Source organism: Corythoichthys intestinalis, chromosome 2, assembly GCF_030265065.1.
Source record: "Corythoichthys intestinalis isolate RoL2023-P3 chromosome 2, ASM3026506v1, whole genome shotgun sequence".
NCBI lineage: Eukaryota > Metazoa > Chordata > Actinopteri > Syngnathiformes > Syngnathidae > Corythoichthys > Corythoichthys intestinalis.
The window spans coordinates 65188645-65213316 of NC_080396.1; the positions used below are offsets into that span (position 1 = coordinate 65188645).

Genomic DNA, 24672 nt, shown 5'->3' on the forward strand with positions numbered 1-24672 from the left:
TTTTGCCAGGTTCCATTGAGTCATTCCTTGATTCGCTGTTATAAATGTTGTTATCATAACACTCTATTAAACATAAATCATGCTAGCAACATAGCAGTTGAGACTAACTTGACTGCAAACTAACTATTTGAAGTCTTTTCTCGTCAGAAGCTCTGCACAAAAGCAGATATGGTAGGCGGCGATGAGTTGGTAACATTCTGATCAATGGAGAGGTGTGGGACTGATATTCCATCTATGCCTGAACGATATATCGCTTTATAATTGCCACCGCGATGTGCAGATGCGCAATACCCGCATCGAAAAGATGAGGACATGTATTTTTTTGAACATGCAAAAAGATTTTCTGCTTCATGCTCGTACAGCGAGCTCGTACAGAGCGCCACCACACTGATGTCAACAACTAAATATGACTAAAGCCCCTTTCACATACACATGAACACCGTTTAACCCAGGAGTGAAATCAATTTCCCGGGTGGACTGACACGGAGATTATGCGGACATTTAACGGATCGCGTCTTGTGAAAGCAAGCATTAAATTCCCGGGTCACGATGGTTGATGACGTAAATATCATGGCAGTCCGATTGTTACTTCCTCTTTCATCGCAGTAAGACGAAAAGCAGTAAATAAACATCGCAATTACCAACACGAAAGCTGGAAATAGCTAAATTAAACTGAAAACATAACGAAATTGAATTGCAACTGGATCGTAGACCGAGGAAGAGAGTCCATTATCCATCTTTGGAAATGTGCGGTTTATTTTGTTGCCGATGTTAGAGTCCGCAGCTGCGGAAACAAGGTTGTACATCAAAGCAAAAAAAAACAACGGAGGGAACCGTTTAAGGGTTAAATACAAACAAAAATACATGCCAATCGCAGAAAAGGGGCTATAACACAATGGGTCCATGACATTAGGTTGACAGGGATCAATAATACTAATCTAAGCAGTAGGCAGAGAGTCGATAAGACAACAAAACAATTACACTCAAATACTAGCACGACGTAGGGGATTTCAACACAAGGGCGGCAGACGAACAAGCTAGCAAATGCACGATATTCAAGAGTACAAGGTGCCGAATGGCAACCAGTAAGTCAATATCTTGGCACCCTTTTTTTTAGATCGGCTGGATTTAAATAGAGTCTCAATGAGCTTGAATTGGCTTCAGGTGCAACGTCGGGAACACTCCCTCAACCGGCTTTGTAACAAAACACGATTCGACCAATAGAATATGACAGCCGATGCCGACCAAAAATGACGTAATGTCGGGGGTATAAAATCACGCCAGCAGCCCTCCCCGCACAGAGAGTGCCAGTGGGCAACATGGGACAAGTCTGTGGAAGTGTCCAACCCACATCATTCCCTGGATATCTACAGTGTATCACAAAAGTGAGTACACCCCTCACATTTCTGCTGATATTTAAGTATATCTTTTCATGGGACAACACTGGCAAAATGACACTTTGACACAATGAAAAGTAGTCGGTGTGCAGCTTATATTATAGAGTTAATTTCTTTTCCCATCAAAATAAGTCAAAATATAGCCATTAATATCCAAACCCCTGGCAACAAAAGTGAGTACACCCCCGAGAAACTACGTACATCCCTAAATGTCCAAATTGAGTACTGCTTGTCATTTTCCCTCCAAAATGTCATGTGACTCGTTACAGGAGTGCTGTCAGCATTGCTGCAGAGATTGAAGAGGTGGGGGTCAGCCTGTTAGTGCTCAGACCATACGGCGCACTCTACATCAAATTGGTGTACATGGCTGTCACCCCAGAAGGAAGCTTTTTCTGAAGACGGTACACAAGAAAGCCCGCCCGTCTCATTGGACCATAGGACATGGTTCCAGTAATCCATGTGCTTTTTTGACATGTCCTCAGCAAACTGTTTGCGGGCTTTCTTGTGTACCGCCTTCAGAAGAGGCTTCCTTCTGGGGCGACAGCCATGCACACCAATTTGATGTAGAGTGCGGCGCACACAGACTACTTTTCATTGTGTCAGTGTCATTTTGTCAGTGTTGTCCCATGAAAAGATATACTTAAATATCTGCAGAAATGCAAGGGGTGTACTCACTTTTGTGATACACTGTACATGCGTGAAATCAATGACGCGAGCGTTGACTTAGCCACTCCGGAGCCCTTAAACTAACAAATAACTGACAAACTGCATGGAATTTGTTGAAATCAACTTCACCGACTAATTAAACCTTGCGAACTCGATGATTAGGCCTCATGTCAAAACTTCAGAATTTCAGGTTAGGGTTTAGGGATTAGTGTTAACAGCATATCAGTGCCAATATAAAACAATGCAAATTGACTGCACAATAATTAACAACACACAAATGAATTGCACAGTGCAATAAACACAAAGGGGCGGGCGCGGATGCGTGCGCACAACCCTCAGATTCAGATTCAGAACACGTCACCTCACGGCATAATTGTGCAACACAAATATGAGGTAAAAAATGGTTGCCAACTTCGCGAGGACAAGCAGGAGCGACGACTTCCCGCTGTTGCAATGGCAAAACGATGAAACAGCCGCGCATGTATCGGCTTTAACCAATCCTCCAGAATGAAGGAAAAATACTCACGTTCGTTCATGGATGCACACAGATCAATATTCCCTTGCACATCTCAACAGGTGGCTGCACTCGGCTCGAATGTGCATCTGCGCTGGCACATGTCAGTCCCAAAACACTTAGCGCGTGTGACTCGAGACCGAAACAGGAAACATGGAAACATGTTTGTTTCCATGGAAACAAACATGTAGCGAGAACATTTCTAACATTTTCTATTCAAAATGCTCTTTGTACATGACTACGATATTCTTCTTTCAATATACATTATGAGGCAGTAACAAAATAGGTCGCACAGACACTAATAAAACTAATTTTAATCAGATTACTGGTTTGTAAAAATGAATGCGTTAGATTACTTGTTACAAAGGAAAATATGCAGATTACAGACAACGCTGGAGGCGAGTAAATTTCGTGTCACCTTACACAGGAATTTATCGGGATATGTTTTTTTAAAGGGGCTTAAGACTACTAAGTGTTATCATCCAAAAGACTAGCACTAAGATTCAAATTAAAAGGGCTGCCAAAAACAACACTGAAAGGCAACATAAGGCTACACCTGGATGTCTGATTCGAGTGTGTCTAATTCAAACAGTCAGCGGGCATGAGCACTTGTTTGTCTTGTCTGTTTCCTTCAGTGTCAGCAGAGGCGTCATCTGTTGCTCAAAGTACCTTGAGTGAGACGGGGGTGGTATCTCGATGCGCTGCCTAAAGCCCCCGAGAGTGTTGGCGACACTCTGGTGATCTCAAACTGGACCTCTGCTTCTGGAGTTAATTATCCAAAAACAAGGAGGACTTGTCACCCCCTCTCTTCTTCAGCTCTGCTGCTGCCTCCAAAGCCTTTCCCTCACTTAATCAGTGAAAGTGCCTTGTCATCTGTAATAAAGCCGTTACTTCTTTGCTCTTACTTGGAAGATGAGTGCTCAACCAGGGGTCGTGGCGCCACAAAAATGTAGAATTGGAGCCAAGAAAAGGTCCAAGCAAGGTCAACGTACAGACATCCTAAGTTGAGGCTGCTACTGTTTTACTGTCATCTTATAAAACAGGGAAGTGGTACTATTTGTCATCTGAACACTGCTTGTTTGTTTGTTAACTATTGTCTGTTCTTATGTTGTTTCTTCTCATTATTGTTTTTCACTGAACATCAAAGGTTGTTTGTTTAAGCTAGTCAGTTTGGAAATAGTTCATATTTTTGTGTTTAGGTCAACAATTTAATATCTCGACATGGGCCAAAAATGGTACCTTACAAAATTGAAGCTTGCGTAATTCAATGTACTGTTAAGGACTATTATGGCTACACTGAAACAAATAATCAATGAATGCTACTGTTCATGATTACAAATATCAAGTATCAATATGACAGTAAAATTTTAGGGGGAGAAAAATATATTTTTTACTTGAACATTTTTGAGAGGGGGGCATCATTCTGTGTTAGTAGAATAAAGTTGTACTCTACACCTACCATAAAACAACTGCTTTGCAAAAATGCAATTTTCAACATGGAAAAAAAATATGTACATTTTAAGAAATTGGGAGGATTTTCCTCAAATTAGCCTTTAATATAAATTTGACCTAGGGTGTGGTCCAACACTAATAAAATAATAGCCCATAATAGTCCTGATTACGAAGTAGCCTCCTCTGGACTTTGCTTGACTTGCCGTCTTTGTTAATCATCACGTCTGATGCGCTTCAACATCTGCCCTAAGAGACGAGGGGAAGGCACTGACGATTAAAGTGCACCAGATGGCTATCTGCCCGAGATTGAAAAGTAGATTTGTCTCCAAAAAGTAATTTAGACGACGACCGTAATCCTGGCTTGATGATAGCTGGCCGCGTAAATTTACGTCACTGATGTGATAAGGAAGGTCGTTGAAGCACACCACTCTCCGTGCTGTGAGATATTTTTAGATGCCGCCAAAATATCAAGTGCAGCAGTGTTAGTAGGACATGACCCGGCTTATGTGAAAAGTCAGAAAGAGCTCAGCGTCCGTGAAAAGAAAAGTAACGCTAACTAGAAGGATAAGTTCCTCCAATTTGAATCAGCATTAAATTGCATCCTTTGACAGATAACTGAATTTAGTCACTGAAATCCCGACTTGAAAATAAATTACTGAATAACGAATCTTTTTTCACAGGCCATCCACAGTTTCTTGTCTCATTGTAATAATTTTGGATAATCCTAATTTCATGAATAACACAGTTTTCTCTACTTGTCAAAGACCTCCACAATTGACATCCACCTATAGCTCAAAGGTGAAATGAATTCAGCTTAACTCATGTCTTGACCTGACCAGAGAAATAGAAAGTATGTTTAGCAGTGTTGTCAAAAACATAGTTGGTCTTAACAGGCAGCAGCTGGATCCAGCCGTGAGATGAGTTATGTCATTTTCACTGTTGCCATTAGAGGGCAGTGTATTCTCACAAAGGAATAAAACTAAATGCAAACATGTTCAAAACATACCATTACAACGCCACTCTAATTAAAAGAATCCTTGAAGCAGCAAAATTTGATTTGAAGCTTTTTTTGTCGAATTACTCAAGTTAATCGTTGCAGCACTGTCGCAAACCTTTGTTAAATAAGTGTTGTCTATTTATTCACTAATCTTCCGAACCAACCCAGCAGATGTAATGAATATCTAACCCTGTATGTTCCAGTCCCATGCTGTTTAGCCTTATGTTAAAAACGATCAAGTAGGCAGTGAGCATTTACAGTCACCTTCTCATATTTTTTTAATAAATAAATTTACTACACAAATGGCATTGCAAGCAAAGTCCCTCCCTCTTTCGTCTCCAAACTGTGGGTCGTTTACTGATTTCATTTGGAAATGGTTTGTTTTCTTTCTATATTCATGAATTTTGTCACACTGTATATCTTGTTTAATTTTTCTTCCACTTTGCCTCTTTCTTTATGACACGTTCTATTATCAATACTTGAAAGTGTGAAACTGTCGAATCTTTGACATTTGTATGTTGTTTTTTTTCCTCAGGTGGTAAAAATGTTTATAATTTGACTTTGTTCAAATTTATATTATTGTTGTTGTTAAGTTACCTCTGGCTCCGATTTGAACCAGTGTACATGGAGGCTTGCAGTCTGCTTGTCCTCTCACTGTGTATTTACTTGAAGATATTTCTTTTGGTCCCTTGTTCTTTTTCCTCTTGTATGTATGAAGTGAGTCGTATGTGTTGTTCTTGCATTGGCTTCTGCTCAGATGCCTTCTAGCTGTACAGGCCACCAGCTACCTGCGGATGCAAAAAGTTGCAATTTGAGGCAACTTTCTGGTTTGTTACAATAAACGTACGTTATACCAACTCTGGCTTTTTAATGGTGGAATCTCAGAGGGAGCCTTTTTAACTTAACCGTTATAAAGCAAAAATAAACGTACCTTAATTCATTCGGTTGCCAGTAACAGCAACAGATGTCTAATTTATTTGAACTAGGAGGGATGGCACTGAATGACTACGGCGTCATTTACAATCAACTTGAACTCTACCAGCCCTCCCAATTCAGATTGCATCGCCGTCAATGACAGCTAATGAGTAAAAATTAATATAACGCATAAACTACATTCGTTTTGGAGATGATTGTTTCCCATTAATGTTCTTTATCGGTTATGAACATAACGTACTTTATAATTCCACTTAGAATTACCTGGGGCCTTAGTTTATGAAAATTTGGGGAGTGATAGAAAATACAATCTTTTTTTTAACCTGTCATGTTCAGCTGCTTTGACACACACGTACAATGGGAATCTCAGTGTCGTTATGGTCTGAACAGTTTTGATGTAACACATTGGATGTACTCCCATTGTGATTATTGATTGTTTCTTTTTTTAGAAGAAAGCAGCAAGCAGGAACAAGTTAATGAGGGACAGAAAGGAAAATAGAAGAGGAGAGACGGACAGAAGAGGAAGAGTTAACAAACAAGAAATACATTAAATGCCTACACTAACTATGAATATAGTGGTGCTATCGTTAGCTAATTGTATTTCCGGTGGAAACCATACGGGGGGCCGAGGAGAAAGCGGGGAAAGAGATGCGATGTGGGGTTGAGCTTACATAAATCAGCAATATGAGGTGTAGAACCCTGTATTGTATGAATGACTTGTAGGTGTGGATATGTTCACATCCTAGTCTATGCTGCCTGATCGCTAATCCTGGCACCGACATTTTTTCTACTTGAGTGTGTCTAATTGCACCTAATCATGCGTGAATCCCATCAGACGTGTGATAGTCCCGCCAACAAGTGGAAATGCTCCGCGGGGGCTATCCAAGGGCCATGGCCCCTCCCCTGTCAGTCAAGTGGGATGGCCAGCGCAGTCCATCCCTCCTCCCGCAGAACCAGCAAGAGGGCCGCCGCCATTCCCCCAAAACCCAGGGTGGTCCCCCGGACCATCCGTGACCCTATTAACTGGCCTATAGGGAAGGGATGAGAGGACGCGCCCACCAGCCACCGCCGCAACCCCCCCAACGGCACACCGCGAGACCCCAACGACCCACTAGGCCTGGGGCAGGACAGGATCCCACCCGGAGTGGGCAACACCCAGCCGACACTCAACCCGCGACCCACGCCGGAGCCCAAGGATAATACTCGGGTAGAAAAGAGATGGGAAGGTGGAAGCAGGAGAGTGCTGAGAAGCCGCCGTGAGGCAGCGCGGGACCGAAGCCCCGACCCTCGCACACCCCCTGCAACCGCCAGCCCCGGTGAAGAGGAGACCACGCCCCACGCAATCTATTTTTACTTCTACAAGACACACGATTTTTTCGACATGCGATGTAAATTTGAGTCGCCATTTCTTTCAACATGCGACCACATGCTCGAAATAAGACGATTTATGACAGCGCCGCAGTTTCTTTGTTTTCCCGCAATATGGAGGCACAGCCGATTTTCTTGTGAGAGAAATCAACATGGGTTTCAAGAATGGGTCCACTTCATGGGGACACTGACAATAACTTGAACATGAACTGACATGAAAATAAAAATCAGAAGAAAATCAGAATTTCATGAGAGAACCATGGTTTGAGTCTTTGGGTAGTCTTGTGTGGCTCAAATGTAGATAGGTCCTTGGATATGTTAGATTTTTTTTTTTTTTTCCCAAATCAATTTTATATATCAAAATATAAGTTTGAGCTTAGGGGTGTTCCAGTGTCTCCCAGAAGCTAAACCATTATTGGATAGCTCCCCATTTCATAAGGAAACTTGCTCTTCAAAAATGTTTGTTTAGTAGTTTTTGAAAACAAGGGTTTGAATCAAACATTGTATCACCTGAACCAATACACCTGAAAACGAGAATAAGTCAATACATATTTATTTTGTATTGACCATTTTAGCCTATCAATTAATTAGGTTCCTGTTGGTGAGAAATGTAGCCCTGACCCCTGTTCAACAATCTGTTTGGTCTTTATGATGTCCCATCCCCAGCAAAAAGTGTACATGCAGATTATGCTCTTACATCATCACTACCTATGTTGACACCAAATTACGCCCCTGCTTATATAGTACCTCTGGATTATTGTATTGCTTGTAGCCCTCAACTCATTCACTGCCATTGAGAGTTATAGACATCAAACTTGTTTCAACTGGGAAGGCTGGCATTGAGTGATCTTACTGTGTTTCACTGCCATTGGTGCGATAGACATCGAGTCCAATTTGACTTGATTGGAATTAGCGTTTATATCAATACATATTGTAGATTTGTGCTTCTCCCATGCTGCATCACTTCATTTATTCACACATAGCTATTAATAGACCCCCCAATCTAATTGGCAGTTATCATTTAATCACACTCACACCCCACTGGAACATTCGGGAAGTTGTCCTTTTATTACAGTCCCCTCAGTGACTTGTGTTATTAAATCTTATCTGCTGTCTGCCATCATGAACAGAAAACCCCCTTTTGCTTCATACAGGAACTCATTATAGCTACTTCCTGAGAAGGCCTTTGTTGTGTTTAGTCAAGGGTTCAAGGTTTATTGTGGGAGGGTGTGCTAGTTAATGACTGTTTTACAATGAGACCTTTTCCATGAAACTAAGCATCTTCTTATCACTTTGCTACTTACGTCATGCTCCCTTGATCGTGCTACAGTAACAATTGGAAGCTGGATATCACCAACACCAGTGTTTGACTCACAAAATTGTAACTTTTTGAATCTTTAATCCGTCATCTAAAACAAATTATCAAAAACATATGTACGTACGTGTTTGTGTTTAACCCTTTCAGGGACAGTGGTCACTACAGTGACAACTATTCAAATGTTCAAAAGAGCAAGTGACTATTTTTGGTCATTAAAAAAAAAAATTACCACGCAATTATTACATATATGAATCATTATTGTATTGTTTAATAATATTTTGTATAATTAAAAATTCATTTATGAATCAATACATTGTAAGTTAATGCAATTAAACCAAAAAAAAAAGTTAATAAAATGTTTAAAAACAGAAATACACCCTGATTAGGCTACGGCTCCAGTCAACAATCTAAAGTTGATTTTTAACAACATGATACTAATCAGAGTACAGTGTCAGGACACAAAATCTATGGGGAATAAACCGTTGAAAAGCAAAATCACAAACATCCAAAGCAGCATGTATTTCTCATGTTATTTATTAAAAAAAAAAAGAAAGTAAAGCAAACAGAAAACATATTGTGAAAAAACATCCCATTTTAAATCTACAGCAATATAGATTCATCTGTGAACAAAAAAAGTCAAAGAAGTGCACGCGCCAGGCTTGTTTAATACAGCTAAGATGTTGAAATCATTGCTCTCCAGTGAAAAGTATTTGCTTCTAAATCTATCTGTCGCTAGCAAGAAACCTTGCTTGCTATCAGGCTTTTCAATTTTCATTAAAAAAGAAAAAACAAACAAAAACATACTATACAGTACATGTTCAGAAATCTTGTACCTAAAAAACAACAGTGAAATATTTAGTTTCCCTAATTTCCCTCATGGGATTAATAAAGTTTATCTATGCATGCTTTTCAATGAACAGAGACCACATACTTTGCAGAGAAAATGACTCATTGAGTGTTGTACAGTGTATTCTTCCATACCACCACGTGATGGTGTCAAGTTTTTATCTACAGCAGGAGTGTGCAAACCTTTTGCTCTGAGGGTTGCTTTCAGAAAAATTGAAGGATGCAAGGACCAACATGAAACCCTTCCTCTTTTATTTGTTAAACACGACAATATACAGTACACTGTCATTTTGTACAGCACTAAAATCTATGTATATATGTACCCGATTCGATCGTGTGATTGGAAATCGGGCCTGATCGCAACATTTTCAGAGGTTTGGAATCAAATAAAGGGATATGAAATGTATTGCTTTAAATTAATTTTCAAGTATTAACTAATTGGCTGCCATTGATGGCGATAGACGTCCAATCCATTCGTTCGATTGCTGCCAGCCCCCCGGTCAAACTGGATTTGATGTCTATCGACCTCAATGGCAGTGAAACACAATTACTCAATGCCATCCTTCCCAGTTGAGATGGATTTGATGTCCAGGATTATAAATGGCAGTGAATGAGTTCAAGCCTACAAGCAACAATATATTCCAGAAGGAGAAATATATATATATTTTTTAAATATATATATATATATATATACACAGTATACAGTGGTACCTCGACATACGATCGCATCGAAATACGATCCTTTCGACATCCGACATCAAATATTGTCATTTGTCTCGACATATGACGACATGCTCGAAATACAACGATTTAGGACTTTATGAATTTTATTGTTTTCCCACAAGACGGCTGCGAGGCGGATATTCTTGTGAGGCAAATCAACATGTGTCCCAAGAATGTTAGAGCAGGCGGTGAAAAAAAAAAAAAAAAGGTGACGCTTACCATTGGAATTAAGAAGGAAATGATAGAAAATAATGAGCGTGTGGGGCACGTCAGTGAACTGGCTCGACAATATGGCCCGAATATGGATATGATCTAGGGAACGACTCTCATTATTAATATTATTATTGTAACATCGGCATGGAAGTCGTTACCTTTGTTTTTAATCATTTATCTCAGAACTTGTGCTACACAACAGGGCTACTGTCCGCTGTAACCAACGCCGACAACAGAACATGAAATGAGAAAGTAAAAGCCTCCCTCTCTAACGCACCTCTCTCATTCTCTCATCAGTCACGGTGCGTTTAAGAACAGCATGCACACACAATCGCCCCATTAGAACCCGATTCGTTACATCATTATTATTATATTATCATTATTCCGATTTGTATTTAAAGTTTGATTTTTTATGTGTAATTGTCATTTGTAAAAATGTACCTGCAGTATTTATTAAGGATTCAGCGAAGCTTTTGACTCATGAACTAATGGAGAAGCACTATTTAGTGACTAGCTCCATCTTGTGTTGAAGCTGATAAGTGCAACATTATGTAGGCTAAACTCAAACGAGCCATATTCAATGATATTTTCATAATTTGCAAAAAAAAAAAAAAACTGGGCTGTAGACCACAGCTGGATTGCAGGCCGTACTTTGGACACCCCCTGATCAACAGGTATACTAGTATACTTTATAAAAAGGAATTACGTCACCACAGCAGCTTCTTGAGGGCATGTGCTACCCAAGGAATATCAAATGTATAACACGGCTTTCGCCACAAGCGGAACTATTTACCGTATTTTCCGCACTATTAAGTTTTCCTTAAAAGCCTTCAATTTTCTCAATATCAGTGTGCCTTATATGGTTAATCCTGGCATGATATTCACTTTAGCGCAGCACCATCTAGTGGATGTATAACCCCAACCAATACTACTACAACCACTACTACTGCGCCTTATAATGCGGCGCGGCCTTTATATAAAAACAGTTCATTGAAGGTGCGCCTTATACGGTACAAAACATTAATCTCTCCTATCCACCATCTATATGCACAAAGGTCCCATTAGTCAGTTTTGTTTTCTAGTCTGTCAGACCTACGGGCCTGTTAATTATGTTCAAACGGGCCAACGTCGTTACAGTGGCGGCGGTGCGGTTCTGCTGGACCATCTGCATACATCGCATGTTTCCAGTGGTGAATACACACTGCAGTGGCCACAGAACCACAATGACCAGCAGCACCATGATCACCACGAAGAGCATTATTCGCTTCCAGTCCGCCAGCCGACTCAGCGGGCCCAAACTCTGAGGCGGGGTCGGAGGTTGGGCGCCGTCCCTCTTGTCGGCGCCAATGTCGATGCAGATGCACAAGACTGAAAGGCTGTCGGATGCCGGCCTATTGCTTTTATAACACAGCTTCTCCCCATCCAGCCACACGGGCTCCTCCTGCTGCTGGTGGCCCGGCAGCTTGTGCAGCATGTCGTGGTTGGTGGGCAAAGACGGGGGCCCTCCGTCAGGTAAAGTGGTGCTGTGGCGGCAAAAGGGGCATAAAAGCTGCGTCGTCCCCTGGTCGCTACCTTCTTGCTCAGTAGGTGAAATGGCCATGAGGCGGGAGAGGCACTCCAGGCAGAAGGTGTGACCGCATTCTAACTTCTTGGGCGTTTTGAATACGTTGTCGTACGTGTTGTAGCAAATGGGGCACTCTAGCTGGCTTACTGTGGACATCTTCTTTTGGCGCTCACCAGCAGATTCTTGGCCCTGGGGGTCGGTCTGCGTGTGCCAAAACTGCAGGGACGGTTCCATCTTTACGAACAACTCTTGCAGTCCCGTGTCCTGATCTGTCCTGGACTCCTCAATCACCCTGCAGACAACAGAGATACAACAATTATCAATACACGGGTCAGGAAATAATTCTAGGATATTATACAAAACTAATAAATGGAAAAACAAGCCATTTTCATCCTTCTGTTGTGATTTGGAATGAGTTTATCACTAGTAGACGTCCAGTCCTTTTGAAGTGGGAGGGTGGCAGCGAATAAACGTTCATTCTATGGCCATCACTGGCAGCCAATGTCATGCAACGAGTTCATTTTGGAGCATTTCACGTCATTTCCTGTTGATTTTCGGTCACTTCCTTTTCCTTTCAGGGCATTTACAGGTCACTTCCTGTTGATTTTGGGGCATTCACAGGTCACTTCCTGCTGTTTTTGGGTTACTGAAAATTAAGTGAATCAATAACATCCCCAAAATAATAGGAGGCAAGGGCATCGGTTTGGTCTCCACATTGGTAGGGACGATATAACAGCATAACCTGCATGAACACTTTTTGCTGGGGACGGGACATTAGTAAGACCAAACAGATTGAGTGAACAGGGGTCCGGGCTACATTTCTAACAAATACGAATCTCATTAATTGATAGGCTAAATGGTCAATGCAAAATAAATCTGTATTGACTTAAACTAACATTCAAGTGTATTGGTTCAGGTGATACACTGTTCGACCTTTGTTTTCAAAAACTACTAAAACATTTTTGAAAACTTCCAGAATAAATGTCAGGATTTTATTAGCAAATTTAAATTGCAATATTTCAACATAAATTAACATAGACAATAAATACAAACTTTTTAATATTCTCGTAACTATCCAGGAATGCAAAAAATAAACATTTGTCTTAAGACCACTCAACATTGTCTTTCTAAATAAATGGATTAATTAGAACTGATAAAAATTCTTAGTCAATATATAACAAAAATAAATAAAAATGGAGCCTTCCTTCGGGTAAAACACTACTACTTTTGTTTACAAGCACAGCCAAAAAAAAAAAAAAAAAAACTTGATTATGATTAATGTATTGTTATCTGGAAAAAAATGTCTGCATAGGCTGCAAATGAAAATATATTTAAAAAAAAAACAAAAAAAAAACAATGTAGAATATAAATAAATACATTTTAAATAAATGCAAGTCATTAGCCAATCACACGTGCGTCTGAAGGGAAAAAAATGGACCAGCATATTCAGCAAGTGAAAAGGGGTAAATGTAAGTCTGAACATCATGAAAACAATTCACTTAATAATGGTATGGTCAATTCCATCCGTACAACAAATAGGAAGACAATTTAAATTATCTTAATAACTGAAGTCATTATATAATGCAACTAAGGTTGCTTAAAAGTTGGTGGGAACAATTTGAGCATCCTGAAATCCCTACGGTCCTTATGCAAATCTACGCCCTTGATAGGCGGTGACTCGGAATCAACCGGATAGTAACCTGTAAATGCCCTAAAATCAGTGGCGCCTCCAGAAATTTTCCGTAGGGATGGCCAGATGGGGCCACATAAATAAAAGCCATGATTTCAGATTTTTACTATGTTGTTGTAGTAAACAGGCCAGTAGTAATGGTAAAAAAAAACTTCAGGACACCCCTACTGATACACTTTGGTTTGTTGTATTATATTTCATGTTACTAATGATTTTATGTGCATAGTCCATAACAGCCAGGCAACATTTTGAGCTCCACAGCTACTAAAATCTGACATTATACTGGCCTGTGGGTTGGCCAACAAATTTATCAGGGGGGCGTGGTTATCCCTGGACACCCCCTGGTAGCGCTATTGCCTAAAATGAACAGGAAGTGATCTGTAATTGCTGTGCATGTTTTGGTTTTAGTGCTATTCACAATGCTAGACGTTCAGTCCAGTCCAAATGAATTGGATGTCTAGTGCCGTAAATGGCAGTCAGTGAGCTAATGTAGACACTGGACAATGGAAGATTTTGGTAGCAACCTGTTGGTTCCTTATTTTGTTTGTTTGTTTAAAACAGTGACACCTTTTTAAAATGATTTATTGATTCTTGGTAGAAGCATATCGACAACCTTTTGGGCAACAAAGTATTGAGATATATCACCTTACCAACCCCTTAACTTAACTAGCTTTGATTGTGACAATTTGATACAATGAAAACTTTGAATTTTAACACTGCTCAAAACAAGTGAAATGGTAGAATCCACTACATCTCTGTGCATACAATACATTTGAATTGAAGTGGCAAACGGTATTGATCGCTAAATACTTTGTAGTTGCCCTCAGGGTCTGATTATAACTGTGAAACCCTAACGGTACACCATAAAACTTGGCTAGGTATGTACCTTGGTTTTAAGGTCATAGTTGGTTTCACATTGAGTTCATGGAACAGGATTTAAAAAGTTTAGTCTAAACAGTAACTGATTTAATGGCTTTCGTTGGCAAGATTCTTGCATGCTTCATTCTTGTTGCATCCATATTTGCTGCCTTTTACTCTACAGAATGCACAAATCAAAACAATAAATATTTCCTTTACCTTTTTCATTCTTCTTTTGTTTTGTTTTGTTTTGTTTTGTTTTGTTTTGTTTTAAACTCTATGTCTCACAAGTCTTGGACTTGGACCCGGGACTCCTGTATGGTATTTCAGGCTAGTTCATGTGGAATTCAGGTTGGTATGCCATTAAAATTCCTGTGTTTTAGTATTCTGCAAAACACCATGATCCATCTATAAATTGTTTTTGAAGAGTTTAGTACTGGTGTTGTTGTCTACAGTAGGCATTGGAAGCATGTACATGGATCACAGATGTGTTAATGCCTGAAGTTGTTTGCCTGAGAAGCACTTTTTTTCCCCCACAGATAGTAGGTTTACGCATTCCCTGCCATTGACAGCGAAAGACACCCAATCCATTTGAAGTGGGAGATCTGTCAACCATAGCCAATGAGCGAAAGACTATTACGGTCTGAGATAAAATTCCACTCCTCCTGACAGTTAGCCTCCGTGACACAAGAGAAAAATGCAAATACTTCAGGCGAAGAATGAGTTATAGAAGTGTGTCAGACAAATATTTAACCGTTGCTTCGGATTTTCACAAGTGCGGCTATGTAGCCTTAAGTATTGCACATAAATAATCTGTTATTTTCTGTCTGTTGGAAACTCATTCTACACACTTCACGGGTGGCACAATCTCTAAGAGTTTGAACAAGCAGACAGCAGGTTTTAGTTAGCCGCATTTCAACGACCGATACGTCAGTTTTTCATCTTAGGGGGTCATTACTGTACTGTACACTAGAGTTGTCGGATAATTACTTTTTTTCCCGATATACTAGTAGTCTAATTCTAAAAACCTGATACTGATTGTACATGCTGGACTTCACATATTATGACTAATTGGATCGTGATGCCCCTCTGGAAGCTTAAATAATGATAAATGTAACAACTTCAAGGTTTTCCAATAGACATTCTGTGAAAAATAAGAGAACAACTTTAACTGAAGTTATGGAAAAAGTGACTATATTGCACCACTACAGCCTATATATTGTTGAAATCAAAATAGTCCAAACCTTTTTTAATTAAGTGCTATATGCAATATGCCAATAAGGCACTGTCATATGGCTCACACGGGGCTTCTGGCTCAAAATAATAACCAAGACGTGCAGCCTCAGTTCAGTGAATGAGGTACAGGAGAATGAAAAACTTTCTGAACCTTTTATTCCACCATCAAATGTGGTCTGATCTTTGTCAAAATCACGCAGATGAAAAAAATAGTGTCTACTTTAACTAAAACCACCCAAACATTAATAAGTTTGCGTATTTTAATGAGGAGAGTATGCAAACAATGACAGAAGGGGGAAAATAAATAAGTGAACCATCACATTTAATATTTTGTGCCCCCCCCTTTGGGAGCAATAGCTTCAACCAGACGCTTCCTGTAGCTGCAGATCAGTCTGGCACATCGATCAGGACTAATCTTGGCCCATTCTTCTCTACAAAACTGCTGTAGTTCAGTCAGATCCCTGGGATGTATGGCATGAATCGCTGTCTTTGGGTCATGCCACAGCATATCAATGAGGTTTAAGTCTGGACTTGGACTTCGCCACTCCAGAATGTGTTTTTGTTCTTCTGAAACCATTCTGAAGTTGATTTACTTCTGTGTTTTAGAATCATTGTCTTGTTGCAGCATCCATCCTCTTTTTAGCTTCAACTATCTGACAGACTGCCTCAGGTTTTCCTGTAAAACATCCTGATAAACGTTTGCATTCATTCTTCCATAAATGATTGCAAGTTGTCCAGGTCCTGAGGTTGCAAAACAGCCCCATATCATGATGCTCCCTCCAGCATGCTTCACGGTAGGGGATGAGGTGTTGATGTTGGTGAGCTGTTCCATTTTTCCTCCACACATGACGGTGTGTGTGTTACTCTCAAACAATGTAACTTTGGTTTCATCAGTCCACATAATATTTTGCCAAAACTTCTGTGGAGTGTCCAAGTGCTTTTTTGCGAACATTAAACGAGCAACAATGTTTTTTTTAGACAGCAGTGGCTTCTTTTGTGGAGTCTTCCCATGAACACCATTCTTGGCCATAGTTTTACATATAGTTGATTTGTACACAGAGATATTGGACTGTGCCAGTGATTTCTGTAAGTCTTTAGCAGACACTTTTGGGTTCTTTTTTAGCTCTCTGAGTATTCTACGCTGAACTCTTGCCGTCATCTTTGGTAGAAGGCCACTCCTTGGGACAGAAGCAACAGTGCCAAAGTCTCTCCATTTGTAGACATCTTCTGTGACTGCCAACTGATGAACATCCAGACTTTTACAGATGGTTTTGTATCCTCTCCCAGCTTTATACAAATCAACAATCCTTGATCGCAGGTCTTCAGACAGCTCTTTTGACCGAACCATGATGCACATCAGACATGCTTCTCATCAAGACGATTCTTACCAGGTGTGTGTTTTAGTGGGCAGTGCAGCTTTAAACCACACATCAGTGATTGGGCACACACCTGACTTAAATGGTTTGGTAAAAATTGGTTTCAATTGCTATTTTAGTCTCCTTAGGCAGAGGGTTAACTTACTTATTTTTTTCCCCTTCTGTCATTGTTTGCATGCTATCCTCTTTATAATATGAAAACCTATAAATGGGTGGTTTTAGTTAAAGCAGACACTGCTTTTACATCATTGTGATTTTGATCACATTTGATGGTGATTTTGTGCAGAAATGTGAGAAATTCCAAAATGTTTACATACTTTTTCATACCACTGTATGTAATGAGTTTCGAATTCATTATTTCTTAACCCTATATTGTTCAGTTAATGTTTGCACCATTAATGCAAATGGTTTTTACATTGACACTTCATTTTAATACTACTTTTAATCCTGAACTCAGGATGCGTTCAAAGGTTGGTTTTAAGAGGACAATCATGTGGTGCCGATATACCGTATGTAGTTTTTTCAGTGTAGCCTGTGTAAATAACAACACCGGCTCGCGTTGTCCGAAGTCGGTTAAGTGAAAGCAGTTGTGATAGCAACCCAATCTGACCTTTGATGTCATTCGTTTAATACCAGACTCACTTGTGATTACTTACTGGCAGCGCTATAAGGTAACCCTGGATGCACACTCCATTCAGGTCCAATACCAAGTGTTTAAAAAGGTCTGCCTTCATAAGGATAGATAGGTTTTTACTACTTGCACGACAAAATAAAAGCATTGCACCTCTTTTGTTATAACACTATTATTACACCAATATGTATAATGAATGCATTGATATGATAGACACACGAACGAAAGAATGATAATAGTCGTATGACAGTCAATAAGGAGCAAAATGTTATATGTGAAAATAAAACTATTACTGAAACTAAGTTATAAACCCATGTTACAATAATGACATAATACAGGTAGTCCCTGGGTTACGAACAAGTTCCGTTCGTACGCTGGTAATTACCGTGAAATCGGTATTAACCCCTTAAGTACACCTAAGTACCCCATCAGATCTCAAAATAACTATCCAAAAGGATGTATTATATGTCATTTTACTGTCCTTGCCAAGACGGTGGAGCTAAGTCCTAGCTAGACAACAAGCTAAGCACCAAAATGACGATGTCAGACGTCCATTGGTTTGATGACTTTATTCAGCTGCTCATGACATCAACACTTGCAGAACGAAACTAAAATAAAAATTAAATTAAAACAGTTTCATCTTCAATAACAGCAATTCAAATTCGCATTTGCAGCTGTAATCTTTCACCTCTCTCTCTCTCACTTGGCTGCGTGACTTCTTTGTGGGAGCAATTGCGCTCTTCCTTGTCTGTGCACGTGCACTCTTCTTCGTGCGTGCAAATATTTTCTTTTTCATGTGTACATGTGCTCTTACTCGCGTGCGCAAGTTATCTGCGCTATGCTTCCTGCGCCAAAATAAAAGCATGCATCACAAAACCAAAGTCAACATCATTAAAAAGATAATAAAATAAAATAAAACGACTAAAGACAAAGTGGTGGACGAGACGCAGGGGTCGTTTTGTCGAAATCACGTAAGTCGGTAACACCGGGGACTACCTCTATTCATATTATTTTTAATGAGTAAATCGTAACTGAAAAATATTTAATATGAATGAATCCAAAGTTTATTTTAATTGAGCTTTATTAAATGAATCTGTTTTTCTAATTTTCACACTTAAAAAAACCCATGTACAATAACAGTATTTCTTTCAATTACAGGCTTGTTATTATTTGTTTTTCCCTTAATTTATTTCCCTGATTGGAAAAACAGAATGTCATTGGTATCTGTCCTGCAACGCCTTCTCTCTGTTAGCTTTGCTCCTAATATTATAACCCCTAGGCTTCTTTCTGCTCCTGTGCAAGAGTTCACCAACGCTAGTTCAAGCTTTAAAAGTAGATCCACACAGCTGTAAAAGCTTGTGTACACATGTAACAACCTGATCCTCCTATTCACTGTAGACAGCACTTCTTTTCAAAAATCATGCCAAACTGCTGCCATGGAAATAAATTCAGCTTGCAAATATGTAATCCTGTTTACTTAAGGTGGAGTGGCTACTCTGAGCACAGTTACAGCAGAGAAAACCATGATGTACTCTAGCAAAGCGTTATATATTTTTATTTGTGCCTAAGTGCTAAATCGTATACAGCACAGTCAACTATTAACTCCAAGGTCTCAAGAATGCCAATGTTTAACCCCCTTGGAGTGATATTGCTTTGTCTTATCACCTGCACGTGTTGTTGTTTACACCCCCACCCCCCATCACCTGTGCCACTGACCTACAGACACATACTTTAAAACTTTTTTTACTTCCTCTTGTGTTATCTGAGCGCTCGTCAGTTCAACTGCCAAATATGAAAAAAGTAAAGCTCACTCTGCCTGTTTTTCAGCGCTGTTGGAACCTGATCCACCCTTTTTTGTTTCAAGGGCCTCAACTTTATTAGGTAGCAGAGGGGGGAGAAAAAGTGGACTAAATTTGCACAGTGTACATAAGGTAAACACAAACCTGTCAGTGGGGTGAAACGTGCAGGCTAAACAAACGTTTAAGTAGTGACATAATGATAAACAGTTGGGAGTGCTACTTTAAACTGGAGGTTGCTTAAACACTAACATTTAACGGAACAAAGTTAAAGGAATGTGTAGTTAACCATGCATCATAAAATGCCATATTTGTGTCAGAGTGATTCAACGAATTCACACTTAAATTACAGGTTGTGAACCCATTATTTTACATATTCAGCCACCAATCAATCAATCAATCAACACACCCTCTGTTCAAACTAAATAAAAAGTCTTCATAATTCAATTCAACTTGGCATTTAAATAGAAATCTAGCTATCCATCTATCTATCTATCGTCATTTTCCCACTATAAGGCGCACCTGACTATAAGCCGCCACCCACCAAATTTGACACGAAAACGACATTTGTCCATAGATAAGCCGCATTGGACTATAAGCCGCAGCTGTCCTCACTGTATTATGGGATATTTACACCCAAAGATATTAACAGGTAATACATTATTTGACAGCAGCATCATACGACTGTCATAAGACCAAATGAACCACCATGAAGTTTTGAACCAGTTGGCTGCAAAGGTTCATTGCTTCAAGAAGCTTCATTTGGCCATCACTGCTCCCTTAGGAGACAGTCAACCTCTGCTGCCACCTGCTGTCAACACTGTTGTTGTCCAACATCTACCTATCTATCTATCTATCTATCTATCTATCTATTAACTCATTGGCTGCCATTGACAGCGATAGATGTCCAATTCAATTTGACTGGGGGTATGGGGGGGCGCCATTACAGCTTGTTCTTGAGCCAACGTTTACAACCTAGATTGTGCCCATGCTCCTAGTCAAAATGGATTGGATGTCTATCGCGGTCATTGCCATTGCCATTCACTGCCATTGAAGGCAGTGAAACCTGAACACTCAATGCCACCCTTCCCAATTGAAACTGATTTAATATCTATAACCGTCAATGGCAGCGAATGAGTTTAGAGTGCTATGAAATACTACAAGAAGTGACTTACAACGATAGCAGACCATGTTTCAGACACAAATGATAGAAAAGACTTATTAATGGAAGTAGATCCGAATTCGGCTTCCTTTCTTAGCTGCTTTCGCCCCGCCCACTAAAAAAAATCTCCAAACCAAAAAGGCAGTCAAACCCACAATGAGCTACAGATTTTTGTGGTCTCCATCCTATCACTGGGCTTTCTATTCTATTGTACCGTGTGACCATTCTGCTGATGATATTTTCATAATTTGCTGCAGGCCAATAAAAACAGGGCAGCATACGCGAAAATTGAGGGGAGACAGACTGGGCAGTGCCCCCCCTCCCATCCCCCCAGTGGCCGAAAAATGTCATTGCATGTAATTCACTTTCCTATATGTATATGAATTTAAAATAAAGACCGAGCCAGTAAAATTTGTCTAAAAAAAAGTTTTAAAGCAATAAAAAAACAAACATGAGTCAAATGAACAAGAATCCTACAAAGTGTTTGAATAATGGGTCAAAATTATTTTTCGAACGGATCATGACTAGCACCTGAGAGATGGCCCTTTGCTTTGCTTAGCTAAAACTACACCTAAGGAAGCAAGATGAATAATCGAAATTTCTTTAAACCTAAGCTTTCAAAAGCTTCAACAAGAACTGAGTTTCAACTGAAGATTGAATGCGAACAGTGTCAAGATCTACAGTGGGGAGAACAAGTATTTGATACACTGCCAATGCCATTGGCAGTGTATCAAATACTTGTTTTCCCCACTGTATATACACATTCACACATACTGTGTGTGTAATATATATATATATATATATTCGGGCTGTCAAACGATTAAAATTTTTAATCAAGTTAATTACAGCTTAAAAATTAATTAATGATAATTAATCGCAATTAATCGCAATTCAAACCGTCTATAAAATATGCCATATTTTTCTGTAAATTATAAATATATTCTGTAAAATAAATTGTTGGAATGGAAAGATAAGACACAAGATGGATATATACATTCAACATACGGTACATAAGGACTGTAGTGGGCATTTCACTCTACTGCCATTTAAATCTGTCTATGCTGTCCTCACTCCGAAGCGTCTACTTTTTCCAAAGCTAGACAGCTAGTGAACGACGCCGTAATAATTCTTCTTCCTTTTTCATCTGATTTATTAATAAAATGGCCTCAAACCATTGTCCTCTTTAGACCGTCGTAAAACTACAAAATAAAAGTACACAAGCATTGCATTAGCAACAACGTTAGCTTAGCACGCTATACAGGTTCACTAAACATAAACAAAAAGCGTCTCATACAAAAAATATAACATTTCGCTTACTAACATAATATGTACATTCTTTACAACAACCATACTTACGGACAAATCTTGTCCAAGGATCATATAAGCACAACATTATCAGCCCGAGACGTCGTGCAGCCATAATAAAACTGGTATGAAAACAATAAACCATGTCGCAAAGCGACCACAAGAGTTCGCTGTTGGACAGCATAAAAAGCCCTGCTGTAAAACTTCCCAAAAGGCAGAATACTTTCTGAGCGGGACATGTGCGTTAATTGCGTCAAATATTTTAACGTGATTAATTTAAAAAATTAATTACCGCGCGTTAACGCGATAATTTTGACAGCCCTAATATATGTATATACACACAATCTATGTCATGGTTGACTACGCAGTTTTAATTAACAAAAGAAATCCCATTAGTGGGTGACGATAGAAATGAAGTTGGGGATTCAAATCAACTTGCATGTCTTTTACATTACAAACACCTGCACGTTTAGTTCTTTCAAAGCTCTAATTATCTATAGGTGTGAACGTCTCTTTCTGAATGTAGCTTTTTACACTCATTGATGGGAACTAGATGTCCAATCCATTTCAACTGGGCTGTGAATGCTCATCTTTCAGTGCAATTCAAGTTCCATTTCTGATTCTCGTATAATCAGTTCTGTCATCACACTTCAGCTCTTTTGTAAATCGCCCCCATCTGTGGCAGCATCACATGAAATCATAAGAACGTTGAGCTATTCTTTTAGTGCTCACTGAGGTCAAAAGTCTTACAAAATTTGCTTTTCTTGCATGTCACATTTGAATTAGTTTGACTTCATTTTTTCCCCCAGACAACAGCAATTGAAAGCTATTTTTTGGCAACTCTTAAGTATCCTGAACATTACACTTGGTAATATACACCCTGACCTATAACAAAGAAGTCAGTCAAACACATACTAATAACATGCATTCAAGAATATTTTACCTGTAGACCAGGTGTTCTCTGGTGTCCTCTCACAGGTAAAGAAGAGGCATATTTCTGCCACCGGAACAGTGTGTCTCTCTCTCCCTGCCTCTTTTGTTGGCGTTCAGTGCACTGGAGTCAGTAGTGTGAGGGTACGTTTCTGTGTGTTGTCCTTCCTTCAGTGAGTGCTCGGTCACTATCACCTTGCCTGCCCTGAAAACTCCCCCTCTTAGTACTTTATGCAAATTATTCTAACTGTTTCCCGTCCTTGAAGTGGCGACTTAAGGCGGGGAGGAAGTCCTAACAGAAATGCACATTGTTTCCGCAACATACTGTAGACTGCAATCCCCCTCTGCTCCACCTCTTTATTGTAGAGATAAGGAAGTTTGTACATAAGTATTGCTACCTTTAAAAACACGAATAACAAACATTTTTACACGTTGATAAATACAATCAAATACTGGAAAACATTGGATTTGTGCCAGCCATTGTAAAATACAGGAGTGGAATATCTACCAAGTGTCCAAATTGATGCTACCTTAAAACACCCGACAAGTTCATAACTCTACTGTTAGTGCAGTAGACCTGTATCTACTATATTAGAAGAGGGGTGTCCACACTGTAAATACTAATATACAACTTAAGTATGGTAAGTAAACCAAACTCGATTTTTATCAGACTATTGTGAACACTAATTTTCAATATATACAAGAAGGAAAAGAAGTATTTGAACACCCTGCGATTTTGCAAGTTCTCCAACTTAGAACTGATGGCCGGGTTTGAAATGTTCATGGTAGGTGCTTGTCCACTTTGAGAGACAGTCTAAAAAAAAAAAAAATCCTGAAATAATTTATTTGTATTATACTGCTGCAAATAAGTATTTCAACCCCCGAGCAAATCAATGTTAATATTTTCATATAGTAGCCTTTGATTACAATTACAGAGGTCAAATGTTTCCTGTAACTTTTCACCAGGTTTGCACAGACTGCAGCAGGGATTTTGTGCAACTGCTCCAGATCAAGATCAAGCAAGTTTCTTGGCTTTCAGTGAGAAACACAGTGTTTGAGCTACCTCCAAAGATTTTCTACCGGGTTTGGGTCTGGAGACAGGCTAGGCCCCTCCAGAACCTTGATATGCTTCTTATGAAGCCACTCGTTCGTAATTCATGCAGTCTGCTTCGGGCCATTGTCATGTTGGAAGACCCAGTCACGACCCATTTTCAATGCTCTAACTCAGGGGTCCCCAACGACCGGTACCGGTCCGTGGCACATTTGGTACCGGGCCGCGCAGAAATAAAATAATTTATTAACGACTGCATTCTGGCCAATTGACTTTGGCCTGTGCCGCTTAACACACCAATATCCCTGTCTACTCTAGATATACAACTACAGGATAGGAGGTCATCATAGAAATGCATTGATTGGGCTGTTAGCACTAAATCTCGTTTTTGTATATCTATGCGCGCTTGGACTCGATAATAACGTATGACGTAGGTCGTCGCCAATCACATTTCTTCCCGGAAATAATTAGCCCCCACACTAGAATGGCTGAATAACAGACGTCTTTGGACAGACTTTTTACGGGGAAAAGGGAACCTGACGAGCCAGAAGATGTGCCTACAACCTCGAAGAAAACAAAATTTATGCTACTTCCCAATCACTAAAGACCCACGAACTGCGAAGGAGTGAATACGTGACCAGTATGT

At 39.7% G+C, this 24672-nt stretch overlaps 1 protein-coding gene across 1 annotated transcript; it reads right to left on the reverse strand.

The window, feature by feature from the left end:
* Positions 1-9006: 9006 nt before the first annotated feature.
* On the reverse strand, positions 9007-23242 carry LOC130931980 (RING finger protein 223). The gene is made up of 2 exons (XM_057861286.1): positions 22989-23242; positions 9007-12283 (listed from the first exon to the last, which is right to left on the reverse strand). Exon 2 carries the CDS (start codon positions 12223-12225, stop codon positions 11506-11508), a length of 720 nt encoding a protein of 239 aa, XP_057717269.1. The 5' UTR covers positions 12226-12283; positions 22989-23242; the 3' UTR covers positions 9007-11505.
* Positions 23243-24672: the final 1430 nt, after the last annotated feature.

Excerpts from the sequence above, each read along its gene's own strand:
- LOC130931980 (XM_057861286.1), bottom strand. The coding sequence starts at position 12,225 with ATGGAACCGTCCCTGCAGTTTTGGCACACGCAGACCGACCCCCAGGGC.